Source organism: Rhamphochromis sp. 'chilingali', assembly GCF_963969265.1.
Source record: "Rhamphochromis sp. 'chilingali' genome assembly, chromosome: 14".
NCBI classification, from domain to species: Eukaryota; Metazoa; Chordata; class Actinopteri; order Cichliformes; family Cichlidae; genus Rhamphochromis; species Rhamphochromis sp. 'chilingali'.
In genome coordinates, this window is record NC_137941.1 from 27,040,970 (window position 1) to 27,059,162 (window position 18,193).

At 41.9% G+C, this 18,193-nt stretch overlaps 1 protein-coding gene and 1 long non-coding RNA gene across 2 annotated transcripts in view; one reads left to right on the forward strand and one right to left on the reverse strand.

The window, feature by feature from the left end:
• The window catches only part of LOC308410290, a 5,847-nt gene extending 1,496 nt beyond the window's left edge, over window positions 1-4,351 (forward strand). Inside the window, exons 2-3 of the long non-coding RNA XR_013974152.1 lie at window positions 733-790; window positions 3,183-4,351. This is a non-coding gene — a long non-coding RNA (uncharacterized lncRNA). The remainder of the gene's footprint in view (window positions 1-732; window positions 791-3,182) is intronic.
• An 856-nt stretch (window positions 4,352-5,207) lies between these two features.
• On the reverse strand, window positions 5,208-14,115 carry tnfsf11 (TNF superfamily member 11). Its single transcript, XM_080902832.1, has 4 exons — window positions 13,660-14,115; window positions 11,129-11,164; window positions 7,753-7,876; window positions 5,208-7,003 (listed from the first exon to the last, which is right to left on the reverse strand). The coding sequence occupies exons 1-4, from the start codon at window positions 13,861-13,863 to the stop codon at window positions 6,570-6,572; spliced, it is 798 nt and encodes a 265-aa protein (XP_080758958.1). The 5' UTR covers window positions 13,864-14,115; the 3' UTR covers window positions 5,208-6,569.
• Between the last annotated feature and the right edge of the window lie 4,078 nt (window positions 14,116-18,193).

Here is an 18,193-nt window from a genome sequence, read left to right on the forward strand (position 1 = left end):
CTGCGGCCACAGATGTGCATATTCTGGGCACAGTTACACACTCTCTGACACCTGGAAGCTGCCCAGTATAACCACAGTCTGGTCTACTTGTCAGCTGGAAGTTGAGTTCCTTGCTAAGGAGGACCTAAGTAGTAGTAACTTGCACCTTTCAGTCAACATGTTGCTAGATATTTCTGGGCACAAACAGTATTGTGCAAAAGTTTGAGCTGCCCCTCAATCCTTTTCCTTCTAGAATCGTTGGAAATGGTCTCAGTGACTTTTAGAAAAATGTAAATCATTCATGGGAATACAGTATGTAAGTCAAAAACACGCACCTTTATTCCTTGACACAGCCTAAACGCCTAAACTCTCTCAGACAAGCTCACTTGTAATTTATTTAAACAGTCTTCATGAATAGTTCTCCAGGCTTCTTAAAGGACATTGCAAAGCTCTTCTTTGGGTGCAAATAATATCTTTTACGCTTAGTTGGGACCATATTGTCATGGTCCTCCATTTTTGCCCCGGTGTGCTGTCTTCACTCCTCGCACCAAGGTGGCAGCTGGTCTCCGACTGATCTCCACATCCACGCTACTCTCACCTGCTGCTAATCTCCTCTGATTGTTCCAGCCAGTACTTAGGACCCTGGTGGAGGACTGTTCCTCGCTGGATTGTTATACTTACCTCTGTTAGTGTAGCAAATTTCTTTGTGTTTCCTGTTTCTCTCCTAACAGCTGTCTCCATCTCCCTGTACAGATCTACCTGGGTCCTTGCCTGTTTCCCTTGGACCTGACCTGGATGAGCGTGAGTGAGAGTGAGTCACTGCATGGGATCGGATTGAGTGTGTTTGTGTCACTCTGGTACAAAGAGGAGTGTGAGCCTGTTATCCCCTGCCCTGGACCCCTTTTTTGGAACCCCTGGAGCCCTCATCCCTTGATCACTGTATATATATATATACATAACTCATGTGGTGTTGTAAATAAATGCCCCTTTGATTGCATAGCTCTGAATCCTGCCTAATCCAATGTGACACATACACTGTATGGTTGAGAAGGTGCACTAAGTTGTCATGTAGTGCTAGCGAGTGCTAGGCATTAAACAATTTAGATAATAGAATTTAACTCATCATAACTGAAGCACAAAATTCTTTGGCAGTCTGTAGCACACAGTAAGTCATGGTCTTTGTCAAATAGTCCATTAAAAATGCTCTGAAAGGCATTACGAGCGCAAAAATAGCAGAAAAGAGGCTCAGCCGTAAGTGGCCTTTTGAGAAACTGCAGTTTAACTTTGCACTTCGGCATTGGCTTCATTGTATTAGCGCACAGAAAAGGTTTGGTATATTTTCTGCAGTGTTGTGCCATGCATGTCTCTCCATTCATTTTTGCAGTGTAGATGCAAGAGTGCTTTAGTGCTTTTTCTTGGCTTACATACTGACTGCATTGCAATTGTCCATGCTCCAGTGGGAAGAGCAGAGATACTGCTCATCGTGGCACTCTGGACTGAGCCATTACTGAAGTCATCATGTTGTGAATCTGTGCACATGTAGAGTAAACGTATGAATTGTATTAAATTTGTGTTTGGGGGGAAAAATCTTTCTAAGTTTGGTTTTTGATTAAATTTAACATGTAATCCTTTACTTGCAGTTTTGATGTCGCCATAGGTCTGTTGGAAGCTCTCTCCCCTTTCGTTTAGTTAGGACCTTCAAAATGACTGCCAAATAGTGAAACCAAAATGGCTCCCATCTTGCATGACCTGCTTCTTGAAGGACCTTAGCCGTATAACACATTTCCCTTATTTTGAGCTTGCTAAGGCATTAATAAGGCATTCGTTTTGGGGGTTCAAATTTTAGATTTGCTCTCCATGGTTCTGAAAAAGTGTCAAAAACGATTATTAACAAGCTCACTGGAGTCTCAGTTATAGCCAAAGTGGGATTACCTTTGAGAGTCTCCATAGAAAATTGCAAAATTTAGCATTTGGTACAGGGGAGAAAAGAAAGAAGGATAGAGAGGACTCATGGACTTCATCTCTTTGTTCTGACATTGTACTTGGGCAATCGGTACAATGCCGATCACAATCACAGTCGCCCCCTGAGCCACGGTCGGTTGGGAAGCTCATCTGTAATGGTTATGAAGGTAACAGGAAGGTTGCCGGTTCGATCCCCGGGCTCTCTGTCCTGGTCGTTGTGTCCTTGGGCAAGACACTTTACCCTACCGCCTACTGGTGATGGCCAGAGGGGCCGATGGCGCGATATGGCAGCCTCGCTTCTGTCAGTCTGCCCCAGGGCAGCTGTGGCTACAACTGTAGTTTGCCTCCACCAGTGTGTGAATGAATAGTGGAATTGTAAAGCGCTTTGGGTGCCTTGAAAAGCGCTATATAAATGCAATCCATTATTACTTGGACCAGCTGACCCATTACAATGCCCTTTAGACCTTTTGACTTTTTAATTTATTATGGGGTTCCCTTTAATTGAAGACCCCTCAAAGGTCTGCTGACCTACACAGAGACATAGACAGTCTGGCACACACAGACACACATACTTTGCCGACAGCTTAAGCAGGAGATGACAGGCCTGGTTACAGTAATAACCCTTCCAGCTATCTCACGCCCATGCGTCTGCAGTATAGCCTGTAAATCTCACTCTGTTATTGTTTTAATAACACTAATGTTAGTATTAGCCAAGCGGTAAAAACGTCAGACATCAAAAGCCTGAAACATCTGAGCTATATTGGGGTGAAGACAAAGGGCGAGGGCCCAGCTTGTGAAAATAGCTGACTGTGCTGACTCAGCAAAGGAGTGTGTGTGTGTGTGTGTGTGTGTGTGTGTGTGTGTGTGTGTGTGTGTGTGTGTGTGTGTGTGTGTGTGTGTGTGTGTGTGTGTGTGTGTGTGTGTGTGCGTGCGTGCATGAAGCAGGAAGGGCAGTAGTAGGCACAAATTTGTATACTGATAGTGCAATTGTGTAAGTGCGTGGATAGTTCAGTGCATGTAAGAGAGCCAAGCGACCTGCACAGAACAAAGCCCTGCAGCTGCTCGGTAAAAACGGACTTCTCAGAGCTCCATTTCCTCCAAACCACAAAGCCTCATAAAACTAGGCAGCCATACTTAGCTAATGGCATTAACTTCAGTACCGATGCCTCTGGTGCTGCTTATTGGGGGAAAACACCCTGATATATTTTCCAGCACATGACTTTGTTTTTCTGAATCAACAGCTCCACCTCTTCTCTGAACCATGGGGAAATAATAACTCTGAAATCACGTCTGATGGAGATGCATCGTAAAACGGCAGAAGATGGAAATAAAATCCACTTTGTGTTTGCTGGAGCTCATCTGCGACACACTGTCATGGAATATGTGAAAACCTGTTGGCAGCAGGGGTGTGGCTAGGGTCTGGGCTGGCACCACCACTGTCTGAAATTTGATTTGAACCCAAGAGCCTCCGCAAACTTTTATTCACATGGGAACACATGGGGTCTGGATTCCCTTTCTGGGAAAAACAGCATTGTCATCTTCAGGGCATCATTGTAAATGTAACTATATAATGACAAATACTAAAACATTATGTCTGCATGCTCATATAACTAATGCAAGATGCTAGAAAATACATTTCTTAAGCTGTTAAGTTGAAATATGGACTCCCCCTTTGACTCACAGTGATGTCTAAGACATAGTTTTTTGTTTTTGTGTGTGTGTGTGGGGGGGGGGGGGGGTTTACCAACAACCACTCAGTACAATAAAACTCATGTACAGCTGGACAGCCTTGTATTTTGTTACTCTGTGGTTGAACCTAGTTTTGCCATATTGCTACATGGCAACCTAATGTGACTTTATGGAGGCAGGAGGCCTCACATCTATGAAAGTCCTTGTGATCTGATTCATTTTCAACACCCAGCCCTCATCCTGACTGGTTCTTGGCCCAGTGCCTCCCCATTTAAAAAATTCTATAAACACCCCTGACTGGCACCAGGGAAAATAGAAGAAAGCGATGCAGCTTGTGCCCTGTAGTGTACGTTGAAACCTATATGACATTAATATTGGTTGCTGTGGCCCCTTGCGTTTTAAAATATGTGAGTAATGAAATAAGTTCTCCACGTGTACCAAAAATGACCTATTTTATGAACCTCTGAGCGCAGCAGGCGAGACTTCTTTGTCAGCGTACATATATGGGTGTGTGTGTGTGTGTGCGCGCGCGCGCGCGCGTATGTGTGCGTGGATGCATGCTCAGGGTGGGGGTCCAGTGAATGCCAGGCTATCCATAATGTTTACTGACACAACACATTTTAATGGTTTTAGCTAAGAGCCAAGAATTGAGAAATCAAGTCACATCAAAAGGGTGGCACACAGCGGAAGTCCATTGTTTACACTTATGGCTTCAGCTAAATCTGAGCACAGCTGAATTACTTTGTTGTTGCAAAACTTTGTACAAGTATTGTTTATTTGTATAAAACAGCTTTCTAAAAAAAATAGCATTCCCATTTTTGCCTTTAAGATGTATTATTGTTCTGTGAACTTTCATTAAGGGAAATTCTATATTATACTTTCCGCAGTCAGAAATGAAATACGGCAATGCCAATCAAGTCAAAACTCAAAAACTAATTAGCTCCTCACCCACCTCAGCCAAGTATTTTTATTCCACCCCCAGATTTCATTTCAGACCCTCAGTAAGTAGTGTTTGAACAATGAGCTGAGAGTCGTGTGAGGTCCCAGCATGCAGAACAAACGTGTGAACCCCAGTCATTCTCTGGCCATATGCTGGTGAACACCCAAGATCACACAATAGAGGAATTGTTTGGCTTTGGGTCTAACATTAAGAGTTTCTCTTTCTCTTGCGTGCCGCAGGGCTTCATGGGAGACCCATTACAACGATGATCAAAACGACTCCTACATATTACATACAGGCTGTTTCTTGTTTATTTTGCAGGTCGTTTCGAGCCGGGTCTCCAAATATCTGCTGTGAGTTAGCAGTAGTGGGCGGTTTCTAGTGGGCCACTGTGACCGGGTGTGCAGAGGTAAAGGAACAACGTGACATCATTCTTTGGCAACAGCGGTGTTGAATTTTCCAAAGATTTTGGAGATGATCAAATTTCACATTGCAATCATATCACAGTCAGGGTGGCCTGTTCATCACCTTACAGCTTGAGGCAGCTAATCCTGTGAAGTTCAGCCACACCAAACAACAGCCTGGATCGGGTCTTTTCCAATACACTTGAAACAATTGTAAAAAAGTAGGTTTTTTTTATTAAAACATACACAAACATAAATAAAAAGAACACTGAATAGAAAAATCTAGCAGATGAAAACAGATGAAGGTCTTACAGGTGTGCTACAATCTTGTAGAAGAAACAATATAACCATATTGCTTTTGGCTAGGCAAGTACACACAGAATTGTCAAAAATCGAGATACATAAATATAGAATTTAAAAGGAAGCCCCTGTGTTTTAATAACAAAAAGCGTGCCTACTATTTCCTCTAAGTGCTGCTTAATGAATGTCATACAGACATAAAATATAAATGATTTTACAGCCGAAAGGTCACTTTAACAGTGGCCCGTCTCTGTACTTTTCTAGCTAATAAATAAATATTTAGTGCATATTCCCATTTACCTCACTAAGAGCCAAATGAAAAACAAACAAACAAAAAAAAAAAAGTTAAGTTAAAGATGAACCAAACTCAACTTGGTCCGTCTAGTGAAAGAAGAGACAGGAGTCTATTCCTGTCATTCATGGTCAGACAGTCCTGCTATCTGCTTCACTTGCTGATCGTCATAAATGAAACAAACATGTCATTTATGACATTGTCATGTTGTAACCTTCAAATGACCACTTGGGGCGGAAAGATGGATAATAAATGTTTTTGGAGCAACAACCCCATGGCCCCAAGTCAAACTCATACTAAACCTAAATTTTAATTTTAATTTTTGGGTGAAATTACCTATTACTGTCACTATCCGCTAAAGTTGCTAAACTGCAAGGATGCTTCACTGCCTGCCTTGATCTGACTTCCAAAGACTTTCAAGAAAACACTTATACCAAGGCCTTATTTTTATCCTATGATAATCTGCTAAGTACAAGCAGATGCTCTATCAACTCCAATTCTCTCTTTGGACATTTTTCTCCAACAATCAGCACTGATAAATCCTTTCTTGCTGCACCTCCTCCCAACAAACTTACTTCCTTAGTTGCTCCCTTGTGAATCGTTTAATTAGTGCATAAACACATGTCAATCCTTAAGTCTAAATGTTGTAATCTAAACTGAATGTATTTAAATTCCCCAACACAAACCACAAAAAAGTCCAATAAAACTCAAGTGCTATTTTGGGTGAAGTAGAGAGTGCTAGTTCTGCTTTTTGGGAAAGGAAAAACAGAAAGTGGAAAGACAAGTTTGTTTTTTGAAAGGTGTTTACCTTTTGCATAAGTTTTTCCTCATAATAAGAGTCTAAAAAGGCTATCTGATGCAAAACAATGTGACACAAAAAACAAAACAATTTAAAAAAAACAAAAACAAAAAAAAAACTCTTTTGACAAATTAACATCACTAACAGTGGTTCTTTGGCATATCAAATGTTCAGTAGCATGTCCGCTCCCCATGTATTTAAGTTTCAGATACCCCACTTTATGGCCCCAAAATACGTCGCTTCTCCTGCCAGGTCCAGCATGAAGGCGTTGGACACATTGACAAACAAGGCATCTCCGACATCCAGCTGGACCCCTCGTCCCTGCTGGGCACAGTACATATTATAGGTTGTGCCGTTCCACCGCATAGTGCTGCCCATCTTGCTTAATACCACAGCCTTGCTGTTGTGTTTGATGCTCTCATGGCACAAGTACTGGAAGAGCTGGGTGTTTTTAACATCCACTGGGGGATTGTCGTCTGAAATTGGCCCTTTGAAATTGTAATAGCGAAAGCAAGTTTTGGCGTAAACGTAGTAGGAACCGGCTTCCCTCACCAGCAGTTTCCCCTTGTGGTAACCCATGTTATGGAGGTGCGCATGTGTATCATCCCATTCAATGGTGATGGCCGCCAGCTCACTCTCTGTGTGATGACAAAGAACAACAGAAAAACTGGATGAATTACTTCACCTTTAGAGAACTTTTGTTGTTTATCAAGAACATCCTTTCTATATTTGCAGTAATCTAGTTTAACTAACCTAGTTTCAAACTAAAGGTTCAGTAAATCAGGTCACAACATTAAAACTTAACCTCTCTATTGTAAAACTTATATTCGTTGCAACTCTGTTAAGCATTAACATTATAGCACCATCAAGAGACTCAACACTTAAAACAGGAAGTCATCTTTGTATCCCAATGCAAAGTAATTTCTAAAGGACGTTTAATGCTGTACTACTGAACAAGGGTAAAAAGTTATGAATTCAACCATAGCTGTAGCTATTTTTGTACAACTAAGATTTACACAGTTTACAATGAGTAGAAAGTAAAACATAATGGAAAAGTATGAGCAAGTCTCGCCACTCATGGGGCATCTTGGTAACGGCTTCAGAGAGTTATTTGAGAAGCCTCTGATGAGGCAGAGGACAAGTATATGCCATATAGTAGCAAGCTAATGTTTCATTTGTTGAGCACTTTGGTTAGTGTTTAAAAACAAATCATTTCATTTGGCGATTTTTTTTTAAACTGGATGATGCATACAATATGAATCATATATTATATATAATAGTTATATCAACCCATATGGGGCAAATAACATATTTCGTTTACATTTTATTTATTATAAATGTGAAACTGTAAAAAAAAAAAAAAAAAGACATTTCGATTAAGACTCACTCTTTGAGAAATCCTGATCCGTTCTGATTGGTAGATGGGCTGAAGCCATGCCATCTTTATTCTTGCATCGTCCTTTTTTCTTTGGATCTTTCAGTGCATTCAGCATTGGCTCTGTCTGCACCTCCTGCAGAAAAAGTGGAAAAGCTGACATAACAAACTGACAGATTTACAGATCAAACATGAAAGTGTTCCTGAGCTTATCATCGTGAGGTTTTGAACTTAGCGACCTCTCATATAATCAGTCACAATTAACTTGCACCAGCATGGTTAGAACTAAGCAGGGCCTATTACATGATGCTATCAGTATACAGCCTCTCAGTCAATCTTCGGTCTGAAAGCGAGCCATGTGAGCTGAGCAAGGTTTCTTGTGATTGGCTGCCTCTAGTAAACAGAAAGTTAAAGGTGGGTGAGGATGAGTGCTTGTGATGACCGTATTAAGTGCATCCACTCTTGATGACATCATACAAAGCTAAGAGTAGAAAAAGATGACTGAAACAGAGCAGTCTGGAGCCTGAACTTTTGGCTAAGAGAGACTATTTGTACATACAATGACCTCACTATATGAAACTTTAGCCAAGTTTACTATAAACATTGACCACTGGAACAGTACACAGTATATATATATACATATATATATGACATATAATAAAGATCCGATTATAGGCCCACTATAAAGCTGTAATGTTTTTAAAAAGATTTTGACATTTTTTTACCCACAGCTTTATTCTGCTGTCTGTTTGAATAACTGCTTCTTTCCATGGAGCTGAGCATGTGTGTATACTTGAAGATGTGTGTGACCTCCTGGTGAGTGTAAACTTTCAGAAAGATTGTTCTTCTCAGGGATTTGGCAGCAATAGTGTCTGGACTGAATTCAGTCACTGACTGCTGATTCTATTCAAGGCCGCGATGACGCCGCCATCCACTGTCTGAACCGGGCTGTCCTCAGGCAAGACAGAGCATATACAGTCAAGGAAAACATGGTTTCCAAGCAAGTAAACAGTTGCAAAGGAGCTGCCAACTCTCCTACACATCTGGCATGAAATTAAAATATCAGGTGTGAGTGTTGTTTTCTGACTGCTCTTACTCAAGACATCCCAGGGATAAGGTGGAATATATATATATATATAGATAAATAGATAGACATAGATATATATAGTGTTAGTGTGTAGTGTTATGCCACTATCACTTGTTTTTAAATTGAGTATTTATTCACATGCTCTGTGTAACAGATAGGGCTTTGCCGCAAAACACTGGGGTGAAGATTATTAAACTTTTTAAGCAGTTTCCTCTGATTGGAAGAATGCAGGTATAATGGCAGGATTATCTCACCTCAACTCTGAGCCAAGATTTAAAAAAAAAAAAAAATCTAATGAAAAGGAGAGTGTTGAAAGTTTTAAACATACCAGTTGTGAAACCACACATGAGCACAGTTGCACATTCCAAATAAACTCCAGTACAAAGCCAGTCTGGCAACGTCACACCTTTAACGCTCTAATATTGCTCTTAAGTATTTATTCACAGCCTAAGTCTAGACAAATTTGCACAGATCTCAAGCTAAGATTAGCAGTCTCTGTCCCCCAAAAACAATTTGCTGCACAAACATGTTTATAGTGCAGCGCCCTGGAATGAGACAGGGGTAAACAAGGCCTTGCCAAGGCTACAAAGCAATTGTGAATGCTCTCCCAGTTGGCCCTACATTGTGGGATCTATCTTGATTTGTGGTGAGACCAAGTCATGCCTCTTTAACCATAGTGAAGAGATTATTTAAACAAAGTTAACAGCAGCTTGGCAGCTACCTGAGCGACACAGGGACCTAGAAGTAAAGTGTGCAGGATGGCAGCCACTCTGCACCAGGCTAAGCTGCTACACGATGAAGACGTGCTTAGAAAATATTCATGCAGCTAAGGCTGACTGGATTGCACATGCTTGGTCCTGCAACACAGTGAATGCAGGCTTCAGTTCAGCCTTTTAACAACACACCGCATCCATCCTTCCCCATGTCTATTATGTTGATGAGTGGTTTCTGTGATGCTACACTAGAACAAAAGTCCTCTCACTCAGAACTTGGCCACCAAAGCAGATTGTCTCTTTGTGTTTCGTACTGCATCTGACTCCTAAAACAGATCTCTAAACATTCAGATCATGAGCTATGTCTGATTCATGGCACTGTGTTCTCACCACTCCCCAGATCTTACTGACCACAGGCCCAGCCCCAGTGCAGGCCAAGCCTGAACATCCTGTCTCACATCAAAAATGAGCCGATAGCTGTACATATGAGGTCTGAGAGCACCAACTCTCTTCTATAGTCTGCAGGGATCACCAACAGTCTCGGTGCTGACCCCGACACAACACAGCACTGGCCATGAGGACCTGTCATCCTGACACCTCATAAAAACTCCCAGCATGTCTTCCTGTGCTACATGGGAAACAGCCGCAGGGCTGACACAATGAACTCCTCAGTACAAGACAGGCTGGGTGGTTTGTGCAAGCACTCCACCAGGGATATCAAACACAAATACATAATTTCAAAGGAAATTAAAACATTATGGGAACCCAGTGTTATTTTACTTCCTGGACTGTTTTTTTGCTATTGCTCTACTTTAAAAAAAAATGGGCGGCAACTTCTATAGAGGGATTAGAAAATATGACTTCAGCGATTAAGAATTTCCATTTTACAACTCCCTCGTGCTTCTCCCGATCATCGAACAAACACTCTGCGACCACTGACGCCAATGGGTGACTCAGTAATGGCCAATGCTGTAAACTACATTCTACATCGAAGATTAATCAAACTTGTGGGGGGAAAAAACCCCAAGAAGCTATTCAATGCTATATCAAAGGCAGAGAGGTGTTTTTCCTGCTGTGGTCTGACCTCTCTCCAGCCTGTGTGACCACCTAGGGTTTTTGTGCTTGCTTTACAGAAGCTGTGGTGTGCACTGAAAAACATACCCATGGGAAAATCATAACTCCTGTCACTGCAGAAATTGCACATGATTATCCTGTTTTCCAAGTGCTTTAGGCTCTTCTCTGTTAAAAAAAAAACAAAAAACATGTACTTCCCCCTTTGCAGTGACAAAAGGAAATACCTTGCAAGCGTTGGCGTATTCTTAAAGCAGATTACTTTTAGCCTCTGTGGCATTATCTCTAATTAGCAGCAGTGTAACTACTTCTTTCTTAAGCTTTACTTTAATGACAATTTCAGAGTTGATTGGAGGAAATCAAAATCTACAGATGATCAAGTCTGATTAACTAAGTGCATGTGTGCGTGTAGCATGTGTATAATGTTGCAGCAGGAGGGACGTGTGAAAATGCACAATATCTGAGTGGAATGTGTCAGAGGGCATGTTGCCTGGGGTCACCCAGGGGTCAGACTCACCTCCATGGGCCGATGTGGAGTTGTGGACAAATCTACCTGAAGAAAGAAACAAAAACGGTTATAGAGATTTTGTTTTGTTTTTAATGCAGTGATAACATCATATTTAATGAGCCGAATCTATCTCAAGAATGGTTCTCTGACAGGTCAAGATAGGAGAAATATCTCAGGCTCTACAGGCTGTCCTGTAAGATGAGATTAAGACTCACGCATACAGTACACATCAGTGTGTGTGTGTGTGTGTGTGTGTGTCTGCGAGAGTACAAGAGAGTGGGAGGCTATTTTCCGCATGTCATTCTGCATTCCACCGCAACAGGAGGGGAAAAAAAAGTCTGTTTTGTAACTTGAGCTTTGGCTCTCAGTTGCTGCTGTTCTGTTATCTGTGTGTAATAACAACCAATAGTCTCCCATGCACGCAAACACAATTTAACCTTCACATTCCAATCAGCTGTTTTAAATTAAAAATAGTCTCTTCAGCACATTCCTATCTCTGCATGACACTGTGCCGATCCCAGGTCTCCTCACCATCTCCAGGAAGTTTTACAGGTGTTGTGGTCAGATGATGGCCCAGCACCATACTGATGACTCACACAGACTGCTGCTATATGCATCTGTCATCGGAAAAAAGCCCTGACCAACCACAGGGCCTCTTGTGCTGCTGGGTACTTAAGACAGCCTTCCCCTCTTGTCATCTTCTCAGACAATTCCACACACTTTTATTGTACGGCTATGGAATTAAATCCATATCTGTATAATAAAAACCCTGCCTTTCTTTAGTGTTCCTTTATTGACAAGCCAAAAAATAATAATCAGGGGTGTCTCTAGAGAATGGAGGCATAGGGTGGCACTGGCCCCCTCTGGAAATATGATTGGCTCTCAAACTACCACTTTCAGTATTTTCATGCTATGCTACTTTATACTCCACTGTATCCCTGAGGTACCACCTTGTTTATTTTAAAACTTTAGTTACTTATTACTTATACTTTCCTCATCTCACTTGTAACCGGTCTTGGCAGATAGCCGCCCCTCCCTGATCCTGGTTCAGCAGGATGTTTCTTCCTGTTAAAAGGGAGTTTTTCCTTCCCACTGTCCTCCAGTGCTTGCTCATAGGGGATCATCTGATTGTTAGGATTTTCTCTGTATTACTTTAGGGTTTTTACCTTAGAATATAAAGTGCCTTAAGGCGACTGTTGTAATTCCACGCTATATAATTAAAACTGAACTGAATTATTATCTTATACAATTTCTCCAATAAATGTACAAATATATGTAGCTGTGTTGTTAGAGCTAAAGCTATCCAACAGTGCGAGTATTTTAAATCATTTCCAGCTGCAGCATTAAGATTATATAGACTTTGATGAACTGTATGATATTGCATAATTAGTACCTGCCATAATTTTTGTACCATTACTTTTATAGGATTACGATTTTATGAGCCCTGTAAAACGCCCCCGAAATTCACACATAAACAGGTGGAAGAGATTGGAAAAGGGAGAAAGGAGGAAGAGAGATGCTCGCCAGGTGAACTTAGTGCATCCTGACAGAGCAGAGATGCGGTCTGCCCTCTCGGCTTGTTCAAACACGACGATTATTCAACTCTAAAACCGCCATCAAGTAGAAAAAAACAATTATTAATACTATTATTATTATTATTATTTCACATCATCGCAGACACGCAACCTACAAGATGCCACACACGCGTCTTCAAGGAATATGAGCGATCCCAGATCATATGTCACTGCGCTGTCACACATGGCAGCACGTCGGAACATCCACAGGGTCCTGCTTGAACTTTGCCATACTCCCCTGCCTCCACTGCGTTTCTGCTTATCCTCAAACGTTTACAGCTAATGTCACACACAGATTACAAATACAGCTCGCGGACGGCATGTAAACACGCTGCACGAAGAACTTCAGCGGCAGCAGCGGCAGCAGCGGCAGCAGCGGCAGCCTCAAGTGAAAACATCTGTATTTTGCAAACAAGACATCATGGAGACTGACATTTGGATTCGCAGCCGAGCCTCAGTTGCTGAGATGTTATCGTCTCAAAAACAGGTAATCTTCGTGGAAAGGAAAAAAAAATCTTTAAGGGGGGTTCGTGAGATGCTATCAGCGAGTCAGGGTGTTTCTGCAGCGAGGCAGCAGTTTAACTGCGTGCCGCCGAGGCGCAGCACCTTCAAAGGAACACCAAAGTGCACCAAAGCTTTGCGCGGAGAACAGCACAAGTGGCTCGATCTGAAAGCTGCTTCCCCCCCCCCCCCCCCCCCCCCTCTCTCTCTCTCTTTTTATCTTCACAGGTTGCTTTACATGTAGAGCTAGAAAGGTTATCAGACATTTTATAGGTATTGTAAAGTTGCGCAAACATCCCTGGACCCGGTCCTACCTCGCTCACGGCCAGCAATTGTTGACAGTCTTTTAGAAGTAAATATTTACACACAAACCCCAAGTTTGAGTGAAGCTACACACACAATGAAAGCAGTATAGGAGCGAACTATGCAGTAGATCACACCACGCTGTTGCTCTGAGATTCTTACCTCTTGGAGATAACCTGTCAGGTGTAATAAGATCGCCACGCTGGAGGCCACCTGAAGCAATCCCATAACAGCGAGGGTCCCGAATAGGAGCGGCCGGTATGTGGGTTCCGAACTCTGCACCGGGTGGAAGCGGTGCTGCTGCCCCACCTCGATGTCGACGGTGTTCCGCAGGTAGCCTCTGTACTCGCTGTGGGTAGCTGCCATGCTGCGCGCTTTGTGTGTGTGCCGTTCAGCCCCGGGGCCAGGTCCCAGACTCAATGCAAGGAAGGAAACCGAGTTTGCAAGAGTCCCTATAATCAGCAGTGGGTGGGCTGAGAGAGCGCGTTTGCGTCTGCAGCCAATCAGAGGGATCCTCCGGTAGCCGGAGAGAAACAGACTCGAGCAGGACTGTCAACCGGATCGACCTGAGCGCATGACAGGTAAAGCGAGCCCTTTATGTCTGGCCCTTTGTGGAGACGCGTTAATGTGTGATCCTCCCCTTCCCGTCTACACCCCGTGAACATGAATTAGGCGCACAGCAGGGATGCAAAGAGGATGGGTTTAAAAAAGAAAAAAATCCAACCCATCAGTGATCAGTGGGCACTCCTGTTTTGTTTTTTAAAGAAAACCGAGAAAAAGATCAAATAAAATACAAACATATTCAGCCATACATTCATTCATTCATTAATTTTTGACATAAATACTAAAAAAAATGCTGCTTTGCTTAGAAAAAACTTGTCTTAGTGATTTTAAAAGTATTCAGATATGATCTTCCTCGTTTTTACACCGCTATGTTTCCACGTGTACTGGTTTACACAGTCACCTAAAAAGTGAAAGCTCTCTGGGTTGATCTCAAGAGGAGCCAAAGGTTCCCTGGGGGTAGCGACAGGAAATGCAACCGGCATAAAAATCTGTCCAAAACAAAACAGGCAAAGCTCCCTGCTGTGCCGACGCCTTCGGAATAAAAGGGAGAACCCGAGAATAGCTTTTAATGCAGAGTCTATTCTGACCTACTGGATATATAAGATGTTTCCTTATCCAGTAGAGGGAGGCTTCAATGTCTCACATCCACTTATGGAAGTTGCATAATGGGTCCGGACTGAGGGGCAAAAAGTTCTTGAACTTAAACAGTTAACTAAGCTCCAGCACCTCAGTGAAGTCAAACATATACAAGACACATTCTGCTTTAAGATAGTGAGTCTTTGTGTGTCAGATCTCATTAGCTCAACAGATTCAGTGGTGCTTTTTGGTCCTGTTCAGCCATCGTCATGTCTTTCAGAGAGGGAGTTCTGATGAACAGTGGTGCAGATTACTGGCTGAATGAAGTATAACATTCTGTGAATCCTGTGCTTCATTGCTGCCGCCACATTACTATTGGGCAACCATGTCCCGGACGCATGTATATGGAGGCTGGGGGTCTGACCACTGCTAAAACAATTAGAACTTTCTAAATTATCAGCATATTTTTAAAGAGATTCAGTTTGGTGTTTTATTTCTATTAGCAGTTTCTGATTTCCCATGGTTACCTAACTGATTTTTTCTTGGTCCCTCACTTGTTGGTGGTGTTTAACCATATGCTTTAGTCCTGCTTTAGTCTAATGTAATAACCTAGGGTCTGTGTGCACAGAGGTCTCTGGCTGGGCCATCATAACTGATAAAGTGATGTGGTTTTGTTTCTTGTAACACAGGAAAGAGGTCACATTTGAAGACATTCCTTTGTGTAAAATGCACGGAAACTCTTAATCATGCATTTATCACATCTCTGCATTGGAATTTTGTTGTTTTTTTGTAAGTTCCTGGTTGGCACCACAGAAATGCACCACGACAGTAAACTTGTGAAATCAGCCCACTAAACGCAACCCTTCACTTCTTGTGAATTGTGAATCAGATGTGTTTTTTCAGTATATTTGTTATGGTAAAGAGCAGCTTGTAAGTCTTTTTTTTTTCTTTTGAGTCATGCATAATATTTCTTGGAAATGTACTTTTGATTTGACATGTTTTGCGAAACATAAAGGCTAAAATTTAGATGAAAAAGTGAATTTGAAGCAGAGCTCTTACGCTTTTTTTGTGAACATGCATCATATTACATCACACTAGGAAGTTGTCTCTGTCCCTGTAGTAATTTGATGAGTTGGCGGGGCAGTGAGTTGGTGTTTTTTAATCGGAGTTTCATCATGGTGAATTATGTGTATGTGCAGATTGGACAAACCCGGGCCTTACAGGACTTTGATTCCACAGTTTTCCTGATAGGAAAAGGAAAAGAGCTTTTTTTCCTGCCCGGGTGTTCTGTGCAGCTGAAGCAAGGGGTGATATTGATTCATTGTCTTAAAAAAATATTGGAAATTAGCTGTTATTCTGCTGTTTTCTCTTCCATAAAGACATGTCACTTTGTATTGTTGATCGACAACAGTTGATCCTCTCATTAATTTTGTTTAGAGATGCCTTAATACGCTATTAAATTGTCAGTTTTGTTAAACTGAAACACGTTAGAGGCAAATTCACATTATTGTTTAGCAAAACAACATTAGACAACATTAGCTAGGGTTGGTAATTTTCCAGTGTGCACTGATTTAAACTATTAACGTCTTTAGAGACTTCATACTTCCTGTAGCTTCATCTTCCCCAGCCTCATTCCCACGTGTTACATTATGGTCAAGCCCTGTGTTTCTTACTCTGTAATAAATATTGTTTGAAGTGTTATTTTAGTGCATATGTAAGCATTTTTTCTGCATAATCTAGTTATTTCAAGCTGCTGTTTAAGGTATAGTTGGGTCTGTTCTTCCAAAAAATTTTCGCAAGACAGTGCTGATATGTCAACACAGGCAAGCAGGGCATCCCATGGTGTCTGGAATCAAGCTTTAGCATCCTCCTGATGCTCTGTCAGTTTCAGTATTGGTTTAACATGAAGAACTTCAAAGACTTCATTAATCTGATTGCAAAACAATCCCATGTCATGCCAAAAAGATGCCACTTAGATGGATGGGGGCATCAATGCAAGAGTGATATCAGATAAGTTTATCAGCTTGATGCCAGATCGACCGAAACATAATGGAGCAAGAATTTGAGTATGTGTATTCGCGGGTTTCAATGCCATTTGGGCTTGTGTGTAAAAACTGCAATGGAGGAGACATGAAACAACATGTAAGAAAACATTTTCACATTTTTTTCCATTTCATCTGGAACTGCAGATCAACTATTTCTCTTTTAACCCTCTGTGGTCTAACTCTTAATCAGTGACTGTCCAAGCCTTAGTCCCAAACTAACCCTATATTTTGGAGACATGCAGAAAGTACTTTTGATACTATAGTTTGGGCAATGTAAATAGTTGTGAATTCTTGTCAGTGATTCCACTCTAGTCCTAGACTTGGGAGAACACAAGTCATGAGTGGGTGGCTGAAGTTCAGGGGGTAGAGCGAGCAGGTCATCTACTGATCAGAAGGTTGGTGGACTGGCTGTTCCAGTCTGCATGCCAAATATCCTTGGACAAGATACGACAACTTGCTCTCCAACGCCTCCATCAGAGTATGAATGTATCTGAATGTTAGAAATATAACAAAAAAATGATAGATAGCACTTAAGTGAAAAAAGTGCTTGTGAGTATCATTGTGAATGAGTCATGTTATATAAAGCACTTTGATTGCTCCTGGTATAAAAGCATTACATAGGAATCAGCCCTTTTACCATATGAAGTTACAGTGTGTAAAATCTCACCAGTAGATGTCAGTAGCTGTGTCAATAGGAGTGGTGGTTTCTTGAAGCTACTGTGAGTAGAACTGGTTGTAGTACAGATGAATGTGGCTTCTCCTTCTTCTGCTGAAAGGGATCCAGGCAAATCCATATGAATGTGGCGCCATGTAGGATGTCACCACTGGAATCACAATCAGAATCACGTTTATTGGCCATGTATGTGCGCAAACTCATACAAGGAATTTGGTTCCGATAGATGGTGACTCTCAAGCACAGCAATGTCAATTACAACAATATGTAACTATATGTAAATGGCACAATACACACACATATTCACATATATATAGATAGATGTATAAGTATGCACATATGCACACATACATACACAAAGGCGTGTAAACCAACCCTAAATAACCAGTCTAAATCTTATATACATAAAATACAGGATGGCAGAAGTGAATAAATACCACAGAATGTACATAAAGTGCAGTTGCAGTCTAGCAACTGTTTAGGAGGGAGATGGCGAGGGGAAAGAAACTGTTCCTATGACGGGTGGTCCTGGTCTTCTATACCGTCTGCCAGAGGCAGCAGGTCAAAAAGTCTGTATCCAGGGTGTGAGGGATCTGTGATGGTTTTCCCTGCCCGTTTCCTGGTTCTTGAGAGGTACAGGTCCTGGATGGAGGGCAGGGGGGCGCCAATGATCCTTTCTGCTGCCCGTACAGTCCGCTGCAGTCTGCGCCTGTCCTGTTTAGTGGCTGCTCCATACCAGACTGTGATGGAGGAGCACAGGACAGACTCAATGACTGCAGTGTAGAACTGGATCAGCAGCTCCTGTGGAAGACTGTACTTCAAAGTTGTCTCAGGAAGT

What these genes read in the sequence shown, in the direction of transcription:
- tnfsf11 (XM_080902832.1), bottom strand. Translation starts at nt 13,863, where the DNA reads ATGGCAGCTACCCACAGCGAGTACAGAGGCTACCTGCGGAACACCGTC. An exon ending in TGACAGGTTATCTCCAAGAG is followed by an intron (nt 11,165 to 13,659) that starts GTAAGAATCTCA and finishes TTCTTTCTTCAG; the next exon opens with GTAGATTTGTCCACAACTCC. An exon ending in GGATCAGGATTTCTCAAAGA is followed by an intron (nt 7,004 to 7,752) that starts GTGAGTCTTAAT and finishes GTCATCACACAG; the next exon opens with AGAGTGAGCTGGCGGCCATC.